The sequence below is a fragment of the Leucoraja erinacea genome, chromosome 16 (assembly GCF_028641065.1).
Source record: "Leucoraja erinacea ecotype New England chromosome 16, Leri_hhj_1, whole genome shotgun sequence".
Taxonomy (NCBI): Eukaryota; Metazoa; Chordata; class Chondrichthyes; order Rajiformes; family Rajidae; genus Leucoraja; species Leucoraja erinaceus.
The window spans coordinates 981,626-999,253 of NC_073392.1; the positions used below are offsets into that span (position 1 = coordinate 981,626).

The 17,628-nt window shown below is 44.0% G+C and overlaps 1 protein-coding gene across 1 annotated transcript in view; it reads right to left on the reverse strand.

Annotated features, from left to right (window-relative positions):
• Nucleotides 1-17,628, reverse strand: part of chdh (choline dehydrogenase) — a 37,473-nt gene that overhangs the window by 3,486 nt on the left and 16,359 nt on the right. The window contains exons 3-6 of the mRNA XM_055647506.1: nt 9,554-9,705; nt 7,442-7,571; nt 3,579-3,713; nt 1,648-1,790 (exon numbers count right to left, since the gene is read on the reverse strand). Coding sequence (XP_055503481.1) covers nt 1,648-1,790; nt 3,579-3,713; nt 7,442-7,571; nt 9,554-9,705 — 560 coding nt within the window. The remainder of the gene's footprint in view (nt 1-1,647; nt 1,791-3,578; nt 3,714-7,441; nt 7,572-9,553; nt 9,706-17,628) is intronic.

The window sequence follows — 17,628 nt, forward strand, 5'->3', positions numbered from 1 at the left end:
AGATTGATAGCGGAATTGTCTTTGATAAGAAAGCATATAAAGTCGTGTAGATAAGAAAGCTTTTGATCAGCGGTATTCTACAATCTTTTAGCCGTGTTCTGCAGGTCCTTTACTTTGTCCCATCTTCTCTCTCCTTTCTTTATTATTAAAAACCAGCAGCACGATAAGTGAACCAAAAAACCCAACCCCAATACCAATGTAGTATTTAAACTGCTTATACTGCAATCAACAACTGGGTATGTACAAAATGTGTAGGAAAGAACTACAGATGCTGGTTTAAATCAAAGGGAGACACAAAATGCTGGAGTTAAGGGGCTGTCCCACTGCGGCGACCTAATCTGTGAATTAAGAAGAGTGTCTTCGACCTTCAAGCTCGAGGGCACTCGCCTGGAAAACCTCGAGCTGGATCGACCGTCCGCACACACACACACGCATGCACGCACACGCATACACACACACACACGCATACACACGCATACACACGCATACACACACACACACACACGCATACACACTAACACATCACAAAGGTGGGGGCCAGGGAAATAGGGGGAGCGCTGTCTGAAATTCACACCCGCGATGAAGAGGAAGGTAAAAGACAGCTGGCACAGTTACGGTAAGTCCTTTAGAGAGCGGGGAGGGGGAGAGAATGTGAGAGAGGGGGAGAGAAGGGGAATGGTAGAGAAGGGGGGGGGGAGAAGAAGTGGGAACACTTTTAAGAAGTATAATAAAGTTTAGTGGGCATTTTACCCACCGGTCAGTTTTCCTTGGTCCTGAAAACTCCAATGAGCCAATTAAAATGCCCAGTCAGTGAAGGAGATTGCCTATGGCTGCCCTCGGCTGCCTGTAACTACACACGACCCCACTTCATTGCACTACGAGTTCAAAAGAACCAAGCCGACCAATTTTTACTTGCGGTTCAACACGATGAAAACATTTCCGCAACCTAGCTGAGGCCACGAGTATGCGGGAACTGCCCTCGAGCATGAAGGAGAATTCCAGTGACCTCATAGGACCTCCTAGGACCACGTGTCGACCATGCTGCGAGTTTGAGTCGAGGGCAAACTCTTCTAAACTCGCAGATTAGGTCGCCGCAGTGGGACAGCCATTAACTCAGTGGGACAGGCAGCATCTCTGGAGAGAAGGAATGGGTGACGTTTCAGATCGAGACCCTTTTTCAGACAAGATACTGCATGCACAAGCTGTGAATACAGACTCCTTGGCACTCGTTCTTGTATTCAAAGTATTCTTGTATTCAAATTTTATTGTCGTTGCCTCACTTTGAGACAACGAAATGAATTTCCCGTACAGCAGTATCGTTAAAAAAAAGAATCACAAGAAAAATAGGATAATTAAAGCACTCAGGATAATTAAAGCACATTCTAAACTCGCCAATGCAGGCAAATGTACCAAACACCACCTTCACCACCCTGTCCACCTGACTCAACTTTCAGGGAATCGTGTTTGTGTATTCCCACCCCTCTCAATCCTGCAACACTCTCCAGGGCTCTACTGGAACCCATATGATTCAGAAAGGGAATTGTTTTTGTGTTTCTAGCGGTTCTTGTTTATTTTTCCGAGTGGCTTATCGAAGTGTTTGGTGCACTGTGAGCAGTTCAGAGCCGTGTGTGCAGTACAAGGTCTCACCTGATAAGCCTCTTCGGTGGGCGTAACCCTGCCATGGTCGATCACCTGTGAGGGCAGGAAATGGAACTGAATGTCGGGGTGCTGCACTCCATGGCCGCTTCGGATAAACCCACCCGTCTCTAGGTGGGCCGTCGCCCCTTCACCTGTAGGCAGCAACATACGCTGCAGTCAGTGACTTTACTTCATTAGTACAGGTGTCGGGGGTTACGGGGAGAAGGCAGGAGAATGGGGTTGAGAGGGAAAGATAGATCAGCTATAATTGAATAATGGAGTAAACATGATGGGCCGAATGGCCTAATTCTGCTCTTAAAACTCATTAACGTTATGCAGGAAGAAGAACACTTGCAGCTTGTTGATTCAACTATAAAATTCTGATCCTGAGGACCAGCAGGCGCTGGGCTATTGGCCGTTACTCATATTACATCAACACAGGGGGGGTGGGTGGGTGCTGGGGATACAGGGTGGGTCCCATGTGGGTGCTGGGGACCCAGGTGGGTTTGCCCGGGACACAGGGTGGGTGGGTGGGTGCTGGGGACACAGGGGGGGGGGTGGTGCTGGGGACACCAGGGTGGGTGGGGTGGGTGCTGGGGGGACACAGGGTGGGTGGGTGGGGGGGGGACACAGGGGGTGGGTGGGTGCTGGGGACCCAGGGTGGGTGGGTGGGGGGGACACAGGGTGGGTGGGTGGGTGCTGGGGACACAGGGTGGGTGTGGGTGGGGGGGACACAGGGTGGGTGGGTGGGTGCTGGGGACACAGGGTGGGGGGGTGGGGGGGACAAAGGGTGGGTGGGTGCTGGGGACACAGGGTGGGTGGGTGGGTGCTGGGGACACAGGGTGGGTGGGTGGGTGTGGGGACACAGGTGGGTGGGTGGGGGGGGGACACAGGGTGGGTGGGTGGGTGCGGGGACACAGGGTGGGTGGGTGGGTGCTGGGGACACAGGGTGGGTGGGTGCGGGGACACAGGGTGGGTGGGTGGGTGCTGGGGACACAAGGTGGGTGGGTGGGTGCTGGGGACACAGAGTGGGTGGGTGGGTGCGGGGGACACAGGGTGGGTGGGTATAGGGGACATGCGGTGGATGAAGTGGATATGGGTGGGTGGGTGTAGGGCAAGGGTTCCCAACCTGGGGTAAATTTACCCCCAGGGGGTAGATTTGTTGATTCTGGATATGTACATATTGTTTCTCATTGACTGACTGTGTTTGGTTCTGTTCATCATTAGTTGTTCATAAATAAGTGAAATTACATTGTTATGTGCTATTAAAGTTGCCAGGGGTAAGCGGGACGACAAAGGTTGGGAGATGTGGGTGGGGGGGTACATGGGGTCAGGGCCATATGGGGGTGACTGACACTTGCCAAACCGGGTTCATGTCAGTTTAGATCAGTTGATGGTCACACACACCAGGGTGCAATGACTTTCCACGTTGGCATGAAGCTGAGTAAACAGTGTACATACTATAGATGGATGAATCTGATGATACAATTACTGATCAACAAATCAACAGGAGTGCCCTAGAATACTAAAGAGCAATAGCGGAATGAGGTAGAGTTGCTGTATCACTGCCAAAATAATTGACCACGGACACGAACAAACATCCCAAGCAGATAGTGAACAGTGTTGAAAATATTGCCCAATAACTAAATAATCTAAAATAAACAAAACATGATAAACAAGTGAGATACTGGATCTGGTTTGAAAGCTCAAACATATTTCCACTGGCAACTCATGGTGATGAACACTATGGGATCCATCTCCAGTCTACCTGCTGATGGAGTCAGGTCATGACAAATCTCAAATCGTGGCCCTGCCTCCACCAATACTGTGCAAGCAGCTGAACCTGAACACAGCAGCGAATCAGGGACAACATCACCGTGTCTGACACCAAATGCCTCATGTGTCACGGCACTACAGTAGAAAGACCACAAAATGTTTACCTGTGAATTTCCACAACCATTCCAGGCCAATCTGGATCATCTTGATGGGTTTTTGGGACTTGTACAGCGTGATGGGTTTGTTACACTGCTGCTGCACATACAGTTCCAGGTGATCCTGAAGGTTCTGGCCCACACCTGCAAACAAGACCTTTCTTTCAGGTGACAAATTCTAATTGCCCACTGTACTAATCATCTCTAGCGTGTGGATGATATCAGAATTCCACATTTCCACCCCAGTTACCCTGCTCCTTTTCCCACCTCCGTATCTTCATTTCCCACCCACATTTCCCTTCATCCCCCCTCTTTCCCCGTCTTCTTTCCTTTTTTTTTCACTGAAGTTTTTATTGATTTTCCACAGAGATATATACAAAACAGTGCAACACCATCACCGTAAATAAAACAAAATAAGAAAAACAACAATCAAAATTACAAAATAAATAAATAGGGGAAAAAAAGAGGTAAATTAAAAAAAATTTGGAATAAGACCGTGTGGTTCACTTACCAAAAAAAAAAAAAAAATTAGATTAATTAGTTAACTGGAGATATTTCAATATTCGTACAAACATATCATCTAGTTCTATATAACACAGTCTTCCCATATCTAGCTCTGCATTTATCTAGTTGCTGTCATGGCTCAAATAAATGGTCCATTTTTCCCAGATCTTCTCAAATGAATTCTCCTTGACTCTCAAGAAATATGTCAGTTTCTCCAGTAAAGATCTCGTACAATTTCTAACCACTGTTCCTGTTTTGGGGTTTTTCATGAAGCCACTGCCTGGTAATGGCCTTCTTACTTGCTGCAAGCAAAACTTTAATCAAATATGTATCTTCTATCTTTACAATATCTTTAATGTGCCCCAGATACATCACAGGGCAGGTATTTGGGATTTTATAACCCAAGATATTTTTAACAACTGTGTTAACATTTTCCCAGTATGGCCTTATCTTTACACAGTTCCAGAAAATATGCGAGTGGTCGCCTCCATACTCCCGCACAGCCTCCAACAGTGTTGTTGGACAGCAAGTTGGCTGCTTTTTATTTTGGATGTTATAAAAAAGTGAGTTAGATTTTTCCAGCAAAATTCTCTCCATACTAGTGAGCTTGTGGATGAACATTGTGTTCCACACATTTGATACCATTTTTCTTCTGTTATTTGAATTTTTAATTCTGCTTCCCATTTGTTTTTATGTAGAGCATTAATTCTCCCTCACTTCCCACCAGAGCTTGGTAGAAAGCAGAGATGACCCGAGACCCCTTCTGTTTGTATGCATCCACAATCACCTTGATCACATTATTTGAGGTTGCATCTAGTTCTGGCCTTATCTCTTTTGTAAAGTAGTCTCTTAATTGCAAGTATCTAAAAAAATCTTTGTTTTCGAGACCATACTTTGACTTTAAATCTTGGAAGCTTATAAACCCGCCATTTTCTGAAACTGTATACATTGCTGTTTGCCTTTTTGTGCCCATTCTTTGAATCTTGAACCACACACCCCTGGCTTAAACTTTGAGTCATATGCGAACCATTTCAATGCGTGAACCCCTCTTTTTAATTTGTATTTTTCCACTATAACATTCCATATTTCTAACGTAAATACTACTATTGGATCCATAGCATGTCTCAAAGGCCCTCTCAGATATTTGTCTCCCACCAAAATTTGGGTCTGGTAAACCCTGTATCTCCCTTTCCATTTCTCTCTATTGAGATTCATAATCAGGTCTACACCAACAAGCCAGAGGTCTGAGTTGAGCTGCATAAAAGTATTTCCTCAGATTTGGTGAAGCCATTCCACCCTTGCTTTTCGGCAGTTGAAGTATTGTTAGTTTTATTCTTGGTTGTTTGCTATTCCAAATGAATCTAGAGATCATCTTATCCCAGGCTATGAATTTGTCTCTGGAATATAGTAGTTTAGGTAGGATATTCATTTTTACCGTTTGTATTCTGGCACTGAAGTCTAGAGGGAGGGTAGACCACCTCTCAACGTCCTTTTTAATGTTTTCTTCAATTTTGTTATAATTAGTTTCAAACATGTTGGAAAGTGTTTTGGTTATAGTTACACCAAGATACTGCATTGTTTTAGAATTCCATTTCAGATTATATGCATCTCTGATTTGTTGGGATGGAGAATAATTGAATGAAAGAATTTGTGTTTTTGTTATATTCAGTTTATATCCATATGTTTCAAGTAGATTCATTAGATTTGGGAGACATATATCTGGTCGTTCAAGAAAAATAATGACATCATCAGTGAAAAGAGCAAAGATATGTTCTTTCCCCCTGTTTTGACCCCTGCAGGTCTTCTCTCTGCCTTATTGCTTGTAATAAGGGTTCAATATACAAAACGAAGAGAGTAGGAGAAAGACAGCATCCTTGCCTTGTGCCCCTCTCTAACTGGATCTGTTTTAATATGTTTCCATTTACCTTAATCCTAGCTGTAGGCTCCTGATATATTGTTTTAATGCACCAAACTGCATCTTCATTGAAACCGAATCTCCTTAGTACTTCATATAAAAAGTACACTATCAAATGCTTTTTCTGCATCTAAACTGACCAGGACCATATTTGTATCATTTTTTTGAGCATTATCCACAATGTGGAGGGTTCTTCTAATATTGTCCTGTGCTTGACACCCCCTAATAAATCCAGTTTGGTCTTCATTAATCAGATCTGGTACAAAAGTCTCGAGTCTTTTGCAAATGATTGAGGTAAATAGTTTGTAGTCTACATTTAAAATTGAGATTGGCCTGAAATGTTTACATTGCTCTTTGTCTTTGCCTTCCTTGGGTAAAATGGTAATAATTGCTTCCTTCCATGATGGGGGAGCCCTGCCCTCTTTAAGGGTCCAGTTAAAGCAAGACAGGAGCAGCAGTGTTAGCTCTTTCTTAAAGGCCTTGTACCATTCTGGTGGAAACCCATCGCTGCCTGGTGATTTACTAGCCTTAAGTCTACTGATTGCAGCTTCCAGCTCCTTAACCATAAATTGTGAAGTAATGGTATTATTTTGTTTCTCACCAATGAATGGATGACAGGTCGAGTGAGTTAAGAAAACTTCTCATTGTCCTTTCGTCAGCAGATGGTGGTTTAGAATAGAGTTTCTTATAGTATTCTTCAAATATTCTTTCTATCTCACCTGGCTCATGTGATAATTGATTGGTTTTAGGATCTCTTATGTTATGAATTGTATTAGAGGTCTGCTGTTTACGCAGGCGTCTGGCCAGGAGTCGAGTTGCTTGTGGACCTGCTTCATAATAGGTCTGCTTTACAAATCTTGCCCTTTTTTCCATCTCTCCCCTGAGTTTTGTCCATCTCCGGTGAATTATTTCTTTCTCGTCCGACACGTTTCTTTTGACTTCTAGTTGTCGCTCCCCCACTCATTCCGATACAGAAAACTACGAATTATGTAGCAATTAGTGAATTAAGGGAGGCTAGTTTTAAACTTGCTATCGGGAGCTTGAAATTAAGCAGCCATCTGCTCGCCTCACCACTGGAGGTCCCCCCGTCTCCTTTCCACCCATAGCCATCCCTCTGGCTTTACATTTCCCTTCTCTCCCCTCCTTATATGGGCACTCTTTTGTCTTCACCCCCAGCCTTTGTCTCTTACTCCACCAATTTTCCAATCACCTCCCTCACCTCTATCCACCCATCACTCGCCAGGCCTTGTCCCACCCCCACCTACCTCTCTTTTCCAGCTTTCTTCCCCCTACTCCATCAGTCTGAAAGGTCCCAACCCAGGCCGTGATCTGTCCATTCCCTGCACAGATGCTGCCTGACCCGCTGAGTTTCTCTGGCAGATTGTGTTTTGCTGAATGATTTCAGATTAACCAATTCAATTCCTTTGTTTAGGTTGAACACTTTGACGGTTACCTGGACGATGACAAACAACGGGGATTCCCAGAGCTTTCAGGTCATCGGCATTGCCCACTCCAGACAGCAGAAGCAGCTGGGGAGAGTTGATGGAGCCACCACTCAGGATCACTTCCTTAACGGCATAAACCTGGGAAAATAAATCAGCTTACTCAGTCCAGATGATAAATCCTACCATGTGTTCAGATCAATACTCCAAACCAGAAGTATATCTGGTACAGATCTGTAAATATCGATGATATATTTAGAAGCAGTGACACAAGACTCACTCTAGAACATAGTGCAAACTAACTCCACAGGTATAGAATTTACTGGGGTTTACAGTAAGATTCTCAATGACTGCACAGCACACCAGGCGATGGAGGGAATGTGATGAATGTCTTTTAAATGTTGTTATAGTCCCTGCCTCAACCACCTCCTCTGGCTGCTCTTTCCATACACACACCACTCTGTGTGAAAAAGTTGCCCCTCAGGTTCCTACTAATTCCTCCCCATCCCACCTTAACAATACATGAAGACAGTGAAAAACGGAGTCTTATTGAAGTCATTCTGAATGGAATGGAAGTGACAAAGCTGCCATAACTGAAGCAGCCATGTGGTTACATCAGTCTGCATCACCCATAGACAGAGAGTAACCAACCACAAGCAGAGATGTGTAACCGATTCTCTAGAACATATGCTTTCTGAGTTAAAATTATATCAATGTAGCCAAAAGGTCTGTCAAGAGGTTGGTGTGTAAATGTTTAATTATATTTGGAATTAGACAAGTATCCACCTGGATTCTTCCAGTTGTTAAGGTCTTCAAACTGCAAAGAAATGTTACTGAACATTCCTCTCCCATCGGGGGCCGAATGGCCTCCTCCCGCACCTATTTTCTATCCCTGATTTCAACAAACAATACACATTATGTCATCAAATCTGCTATGTTTCCTGAAAAGAGAGGCCTTTTGCAAAAGATAGATAGATGTTGGGAGACATGTTCTTTGCGATTATTGTTAATTCCTGGAACTCCTTCCTGATAATGTCTGAGATTCATAGAGCATTCCCCAGAATGCCCCAATGGCCAAATCCCACCCCAATGGCCTGCTGTCCCTGACACCTCCCGGCTCCCCACTTGTAACTGGAAAGAACGCAAACTCCTTGACCATGAGCTGCATGTGATAAATGCGCCGTGAGAGGCAGCCTCGCCAGCAGCCTGTCTCGTCCCTCTCTTCTTTGTTGTTTTAGTTCATCTTTAGTTTTTGTATAATGTGAGGGTCGGGGGGGGGGGGGGGGGGGGACTTTTTTTAAACTCTCTTTTCTCAACGGAGATGTGACTTTTTCCATATCGTATCTCCGTCCACAATGCGGCCTGATATCATGGAGCTGGTGGTCCCTTTGTTAGGGATCGACTTCGGGAACTCCAGCTACAGGAGCTTCCACCGCCCCGATAACAGGAGCCTCGATCGCCCGATCACGGGAGAAAAGGAGGAAGAAGGTAAAAGTTATTCGCCTTCCATCACAGTGAGGAGTGCGAGATCACTGAAAGCAAGATGGATGCTGCCTGCGCTGGTGGGGACTTGGAGGGAGTGCCGTGAGTGTAGTGATCTCGGTGTTTGCTGTGACATCGTTCCATGAGGACATCCCGGAATCTGGTGCGAGTGTGGATGGCTTTCTGACTGTTCGGGCGGACAGGGACTTCAGAGAGAATGACGGCGGTCCATACAACTCTGGTCACATCATGGTGAACAGCATGTGTGTGCCCCGGACACTGAACTGATGGCTGTGGGTCTCCGCTTATGCTGTGTGCCCTGGGGATTCTCACACGCCGCTGGGGTGGCTGTTTATGTTTGATCTTTATGTAATTTAGTATCTTGTTGCTTCTTTTTGGTATGACTGTATGTAAAATCAAATTTCACTGCACCTCAGGGTACACGTGACAATAAAGAACTATTGAACTATATGAATGCGCCTATCAAAAAAGCCTCTTAAACATCACTATCATATCTGTCTCCACCGCCACCCCCAGCAGCAAGTTACAGACACTCACCACCTTCTATGTAAAAAGAACTTGGCCCACACACTTTAAAGCTTTGCCCTCTGGTCCACTAAATAAATATAATGCTACGGTACCTTTTTTGTTAATCCACCTTGAACGTATTCAACACCAATGGCCTTGGTGCCGTCAAATAGAATCCTGGTTACAAACGTTTTCACTTCTGTTGTTAAGTTGCTTCGTGAAATACTGGGACGTAAATAGGCACTGGCTGCACTCCATCTCTGGCCTGGAATACACCAGTGGTTGGATTCAACATTACAAGCAACTAGGTATATTGCAGGGCTTAATTATAGACATCATGACCAACGGAAAACTGTAAATATCACAAACTTTGATTAGCTTGAGAGGCAAGTTTGTATTATAATGAAATTCCTTAGATTAAATATACTTCACAATAAGCTGAATTTCATTTAAATGGTTTGCATGCAATTAATACCACGGCTGATTATTTAGAATCAATTACATTATAAAATGTAATATATATGTGCAATGTTGCACCAGCATCGCCTGTGATATAGAAACAACGACAGCTTCTCTAGGTATGGAACATGGATCGGTGACGTTTCGGGTGGAGAGCAGTCTCCTGTTGTGTCCCTTTGCCTGTGATATTATGGTGCTCAACAATTGTGTTTCAAAATCTGGCCCCATAACAACCTGGAGGCATCAAAGTTTAGACAACTCAGGATTACTTCATTATTTCATTGAGATACAATAGGTGCAGGCAGAGTTGGATTTACCATTAGGCTTCATAGGCTGAAGCCTAGGGCCTCGAAATCTAGGGGGCCTCCGGCCAAGACAGGACTCGAAATTAACAGTTGCCCGGGTGCCAATGGCCACCTAACATCCCGCCGGGCAACCTAAAAGTTGTGTAATTATGCCCGGCTTGGCAAGCACCCATCATGTGGAAAGCATCAGGTACTTTCAGCAGGTCACAAGCGATCTCAGACGTCTGGCTCTCTGCTGCCGTGCCTGGGAGGGCAAACACCAAACTAAATGCACACCTGATTTACTTTAGCATTACACTTGCCTACATACTGACATTCAAAAGTAACCTGATAAATAACAATCTACCCAGCAAACTGTAAGGCCACATGAGATCCAAGACAAGCTGGTTATTTGAATCCAAAATTAGCTTGACAATAGGAGGCAGAAGGTAGTGGTGGACAGAAGTCTGTGAGCTGTGCTTGGATCCTAGTTGTTTGTGATATACAGTGGCTTGCAAAAGTATTCATACCCCTTGAACTTTTCCACATTTTGTCACGTTACAACCACAAACGTAAATGTATTTTATTGGGATTTTATGTGATAGACCAACACAAAGTTGCGCATAATTGTGAAGTGGAAGGAAAATGATACATGGTTTCCAAATTGTTTTGCAAATAAAAAACTGAAATGTGTGGTGTGCAAAAGTATTCAGCCCCCTTTACTCTGATACCCTAAATAAAATCCAGTGAAACCAATTGCCTTCAGAGGTCACCTAATTAGTAAATAGAGTTCACTTGTGTGTAATCTAATCTCAGTATAAATACAGCTGTTCTGTGAAGGCCTCAGAGGTTTGTTAGAGAATATTAGTGAACAAACAGCATCATGAAGCCCAAGGAACACACCAGACAGGTCAGGGATAAAGTTGTGGAGAAGTTTAAAGCAGGGTTAGGTTATAAAAAAATATTCCAAGCTTTGAACATCTCACGGAGCACTGTTCAATCCATCATCCGAAAATGGAAAGAGTATGGCACAACTGCAAACCTACCAAGACATGGCCGTCCACCTAAACTGACAGGCCGGGCAAGGAGAGCATTGATCAGAGCAGCCAAGAGGTAACTCTGGAGGAGCTGCAGAGATCCACAGCTCAGGTGGGAGAATTTGTCCACAGGCCAACTATTAGTCGTGCACTCCACAAATCGGGCCTTTATGGAAGAATGGCAAGAAGAAAGCCATTGTTGAAAAAAAGCCATAAAAGTCCCGTTTGCAGTTTGCCACAAGCCATGTGGGGGACACAGCAAACATGTGGAGGAAGGTGCTCTGGTCAGATGAAACCAAAATTGAAGTTTTTGGCCTAAATGCAAAACGCTATGTGTGGCGAAAAACTAACACTGCACATCACCCTGAACACACCATCCCCACTGTGAAACATGGTGGTGGCAGCATCATGCTGTGGGGATGCTTTTCTTCAGGAGGGACAGGGAAGCTGGTCAGAGTTGATGGGAAGATGGATGGAGCCACATACAGGGCAATCTTGGAAGAAAACCTGTTAGAGTCTGCAAAAGACTTGAGACTGGGGCAGAGGTTCACCTTCCAGCAGGACAACGACCCTAAACATACAGCCAGAGCTACAATGGAATAGTTTAGATCAAAGCATATTCATGTGTTAGAATCGCCCAGTCAAAGTCCTGACCTAAATCCAATTGAGAATCTCTGGCAAGGCTTGAAAATTGCTGTTCACAGACGCTCTCCATCCAATCTGACTGAGCTTGAGCTATTTTGCAAAGAAGAATGGGAAAAAATGTCAGTCTCTAAATGTGCAAAGCTGGTAGAGACATACCCCAAAAGACTTGCAGCTGTAATTACAGCAATAGGTGGTTCTACAAAGTATTGACTCAGGGGGGTGAATACTTTTGCACGACATACTTTTCAGTTTTTTATTTGCAAAAATAATTTGAAAATCATGTATCATTTTCCTTCCACTTCACAATTATGCACCACTTTGTGTTGATCTATCACATAAAATCCCAATAAAATACATTTACGTTTGTGGTTGTAATGACAAAATGTGGAAAAGTTCAAGGGGTATCAATACTTTTGCAAGCCACTGCACATGAACAACTCGGCCGTGAATGTAGGAGGTGTGATTAGTCACTTTGCACTTGACAAGAGAGGTTGTGGACAATAAGGAACAGTGTAGCCTGCAACGGGAGGCTACACTGCCCAGAATACAGGATATACACTAAATGTGAGGGGGCTAAGCAATGTTGAAGAACAGCGAAACCCAGGAAATCAAGTCCTTAGGCATATGGCATGCATGCTTTCACAGGTCGCAGCAGAGAATATTAAGATTGGGACATTATGTTGGGAGTTTCCAAACTGTACAGCAGGCAGAGCATGGAGTATTGGCATATCATTGTGTGCAATTCTGGTGGCCACCTTGGAGAGTATGCTGAGGAAATTCACAAAATGTTGCCTGGATTGGAGAACTTTAATTGTGGGGAGAGATTGGATAGGCAAGGCTTGTTTTAGACAATAGACTGGAATGAAGTGGACGATGGGTGGACTAATGGAGTCATATAAAATTATAAAAGGCATAGACAGGGTAGATCATCACATTTTTCATCATAAGGATATGAAAAATAAGATGGAATAAGTATTAGAAGAGAGGGAGGAGTTTGCAAGGGGATTTGAATGTTTTGCTTTTAGAGAGTGGCTGATGTCCAGAAATGACTGCCAGTGTTAAGTGGTGGAGGCAGATACGATCATGACGTTTGAGAGGCATTTAGACAGGCACTTGAATGAGCCAGGCATATAAGGATATAGCTGTAGTGCAGGCAGGTCTGGCGTCTGGATGTCAGAGTGAGGTGCAGCAACTGGGATTCAAGCTGCTGCAACATCAGTGGGCGGCTTTAACATTGACTGTGCTGCTCTGAGCTTCTGTGCAGGGGAGAGCAAAACATCTCCCTCCACCTGGAATGGAGGTACAGTTTAAAGTACTGAACTCTCATTGACCAAGTTCAAACACAAATGTCAGCTTGACAAAATGCCCATACTTAGCTTAAAGTACATGCAAACATTCAACTAATAAAATAAATATTGCCTAGAATGCTTTATGTTACTAAGATGGATGTGTAACAACACCAAAACAGCAGCAGCTGATGCCAAATAGCAGAGACTGCAGCTCACCTCCCACTCACACCCCATGCTAAAAAGACTCGATTCATGGTCTTTGGTAGCTTTAAAAGGCCAAAGATGTCACCTATATCAAGGATATAAAATAACTGCAATGATTCTAGCAAAATATTATTATCAGTCATTGCAAAACTAATCTAGATAAGAAGTCACTTACATAATTTGAATTCTTCCTTCAAGAAATGGTAGCATAAGGAAGCTGAATATTTTGCACAGATACAATCATGTAATCAAACTCCAATCATGTAATCAAACTCTTTCCTATCAATCGAAAGGCCAAAAGTGGGCGGAATCAGTCTCCCCACTTTCACGGTCCTGGAGATTTTTATCCGTTGTCTGATTGTTCACTGACTTCTCAACTGGGACTGAACAAGAGCTGCTCCAACTCTCTCCTTAGATCATGTGCAAACTCTGGCATGGACCAAGGCAAGGTATTTTACTTTGTATTTGACTTGATAATGCAAAGGCTGAAGCCCTAGCTGTAGTTCCTACGGCAGAATTCATTTCTACATCAACAATACCAAGCCTATCTCTGGTCTTTTGGAGCCTGGAGCCCGGACTCAAGAACAATGTCAAATTTATTCGTCACATGCACCAATAAAGGTGCAGTGAATTGAATTTTCCAGCAGCAATATACTTAAAAAAAGAACACACAATAAACATTAGAATTTAACACAAACATCCACCACAGCATTTTTCACAATGGTGGAAGGCAATAAAGTTCAGTCTGTCCTCCTCCTTTGTTCATCCGTGATCGGGGCCATAAACCCTCCGTAGTCGCCGCTACGGATGGCCGGATGTACAGGACCTCTCGTCGGGATGATCTAAACTCTGATGTCGGAACGGTTGAACACACTCTGTGGCTTGGAGTGCCCGAATCGGCACTTTCCTACCTGACACCACGGCTTCAGGATGTTATAAGCCGTGGGCTGGCGGTCTGAGCTCTTCTCCGGCGACCCCCGGCAAGGGATCCCAGACTCTGGATGGTAAGTCCACGCCATGCCTGTGGCTAGAAGCTCTGCAGACCACAGCCCCATGATGCCAAAGTCACCAGGCCAGCGATCGGAGCACTCCTTTCTGGCGACCCCCAGCAAGGCTTCGCCCCGCTCCATCTGCTGCTGAAGCACTGGGCCCCGACTCCAGGAAAGGCCGCTCCAAGCTGCCAGGCCGTGAGAGGGGAGGCTGAGAAGCGACACGGAAAAAGTCGCCTCTGTCGAGGAAGCGACTGAAGAATCCTTCCCCCCCCCCCCCCCCATCACCCCCCACATAAGACACACCGAGAGGCACCAAAACAAATATTTGGACACACCAAAAAAAGTCGAAATAACGAACCCGCTGCTGGCAGGGCAGCCGACTCGCAGCGCCCCCAACCGACAGATTCAACAGAACCGACCATACAGCTTCATCCCCTCTGTTATCAGGCTTCTGAACAGTCCTCCCATAAGCTAGAGTACTGTCTGATTCACCTCTACCCCATTGCGGACATTAGACTTTTTTCTGGAACTGTTACGCTACCATGCTCAGAAACTATATTTTGCATTCTGGGATTTTCCTCTTCACTCTACCTGTTGCACTTATATTTGGCTTGATTGCTTTATATGTAGTGTTATCTGATTTGATAAGATAGCACGAACACAAAACATTTTCACTCTGACAATAATAAACCAATGCCAATGCAGATAGTTTTGCTCCATGCGGCTTCCCATTTCTGCAACAATTGCCCAACTCATCTCTGGCTGAAATTCTTACTGATGGCCTTTCTTACTTCTATCTGGCCTCATTTGGATAGCTTTGAACTTCTACCCTAAACGTGAGTGGATCCAATCTTCTATCATGCATGTCTCCACTCACACCGACCGTGACTCGTGTGTCTTGCTGAACTAATTCCCAGCTGACCGTTTCCAAATTGACTTTCAAATCCCCATTCCTCCATCTGAATCCACCTGCTCCCATATGCCACACCATCTTTGATCATCGGCAGATCTCAGGTGGTCAGAACATTTTCTCCACCCTGACCGTCAACACTGATACCCGTCAAGGCTGCGAGCTCAGTCCCAAGCTCTACGCCGTGTACACCCATGACCGTGACCAAGTACAACGCCAATGTCATCTTTATGTTCGCTGATGATACCACAGTCGTCAGCCAGATTTACAACAACAATGAGATGAAGTACAGGAAAGACAGGAAACCCAGTGTCGGGGCAATACCTTGACCTTAGCATCACAAAAGGAAATAAATGGTTTTTGAACTTACAAAGTGAGGCCAACCCTGTCTTCATGAAGGGGACTGCTGTAGTAATGGTCGACAGCTTCAAGTTCCTTGGTATCTATATCACCAGTATTCTGATGTGATGCTTCTCAGTATGGTGTGGCAACTGCTTGTAATTGGCCGCCTGAAGCTGCGGAGAGTGGTGAACACAGCCCAGTCCATCAGGCTCGTCACTTCCTTCCATCCAGTTCACCCTCATGGTGCGATGTATCAGGGGAGCTGGAAGTGTCGTCAAAGATGCCCGTCACCCTGGCCATTCCCGCTTCTCTCTTCTACCGTCTGGGAGAAGATACAGGTGCTTGAAAACTCTGACATCCAGAATTAAGAACAGCTTCTTCCCCAATGCTCTCAGACTCCCGGACTAATCACATTTTTCACACCCCATTCCCGGAGATGCTGCCACGTACACTCTCACTATTACCTCTACATTATTCGGTTATTTCATTATCGTACTTCAGTAATCTTTTGTACGACTCGGAGTTTACGCAACAATCTTGTACCATTCTACTGTTTTGTACGCATCATTGTATTTCATTCCTGTAACCCAAACAAACTGGGTTTCAACGTTCCTTCAAGAAAGATATCGATTTAATATGTAAGAACAGCTGAAGCAAGGCTCCCGACTGTCTGACTTGCATATGGTTGCAAAAGATTCCATACTTTATGTCAAAAACAAATGGAAAATGGTCTGCTTGTTCTGGCCAAGAGCTGTTCTTCATTCAACGCCAATGAAGCTGATGAAATAGTCCTGTGTATCGGGATCTCTGGGCCCCTGCCATACATCAGTCAGCTGTACTGTGCTGTACTTGTTTACTCTTCAAAACCAGTTAATTGACCAAGAAATGTTTCAGGACATCTTGAAATCCTGAATGATGTCGTAAAAACGTTCTCGGCTTATTGTTCTTTAATAATTTCATGTAGCAATCACAGAATTATATTTTGGTAACAAGGCGGCCATTTCTTCACGTGTTTAAGGCTGGAATGAAAACACTTTGCTTCCAAAATCAATGGTGATTAACGATGGACTCACACAACTTCAGTCCCGCACTGTAATACATCAACACAGTGCAGTCTCATTCACCTTTATCACAAAATTTAATTCACCCTCGACTAAATGTTCTTGTTTTTTGGTAATTTTCCTCTTATTCTCCCTTGTGTATATAATTTATTTTGTCACATGAGCAAAAAACATAAATTAACTAGTTTCTTAAGTGTTTATTTTATTCAACTTTTTGAACATACTAAAAATATATAAAAACTAGGGAGTGAAAAAAAAGTTTAATTACCACTGGTTGGAAAATCATTCTATTAGAATGATAAAAAAACATTCCAACGTCTAAACACTCGGCTTCAACCTTTCGGGCTTTGATTACTGCAGTTTTTTTCTTGGAAAACTAGCTCAAGAAACCATGGATTATGTGATTTAATATATTAGTATCCAACTAATATAACTTTCTGTAACTCTCCCTGATGAAAGCTCACAATACCACCAAATATCAACTTTGGTAGCTAAATTGCTACACAGTTCAACAGTTGCCTACGGCAATCCTCCAGTGTTGCCATTTATACATTTATGATCTCACCAGCTCGTCTGGTCTTCCCTAAAAGGTTATATTACAGTAAATTTGGGAAATATCCTGCGACTTTGAAATTAAAAACCCACATATAGAGAGAAAAAAAACATATCAAATTTCCAGCTCCACTGCCATTAAAACCAACAAGAGCTTACTAACCACTTTAATGGCAATGTCTTTTGTTAAGTATAGAAAAATATATATTAATATCGGAATAAATTAAGTCATTCACCCTTCATTCACCCCAAACTAATTTAATTTGCCCTTGGGTGAACCATTCACCAGTTTAAGAAGCACTGCATCAACAAGTCACTATTTATTTATTTCAGGAAATGTCCAAATTAAGACAACAGAACATCGGCGCGGCACTGAAGAAGGGAAGATGACAGGTTTTTGACTGAGAGGTTTG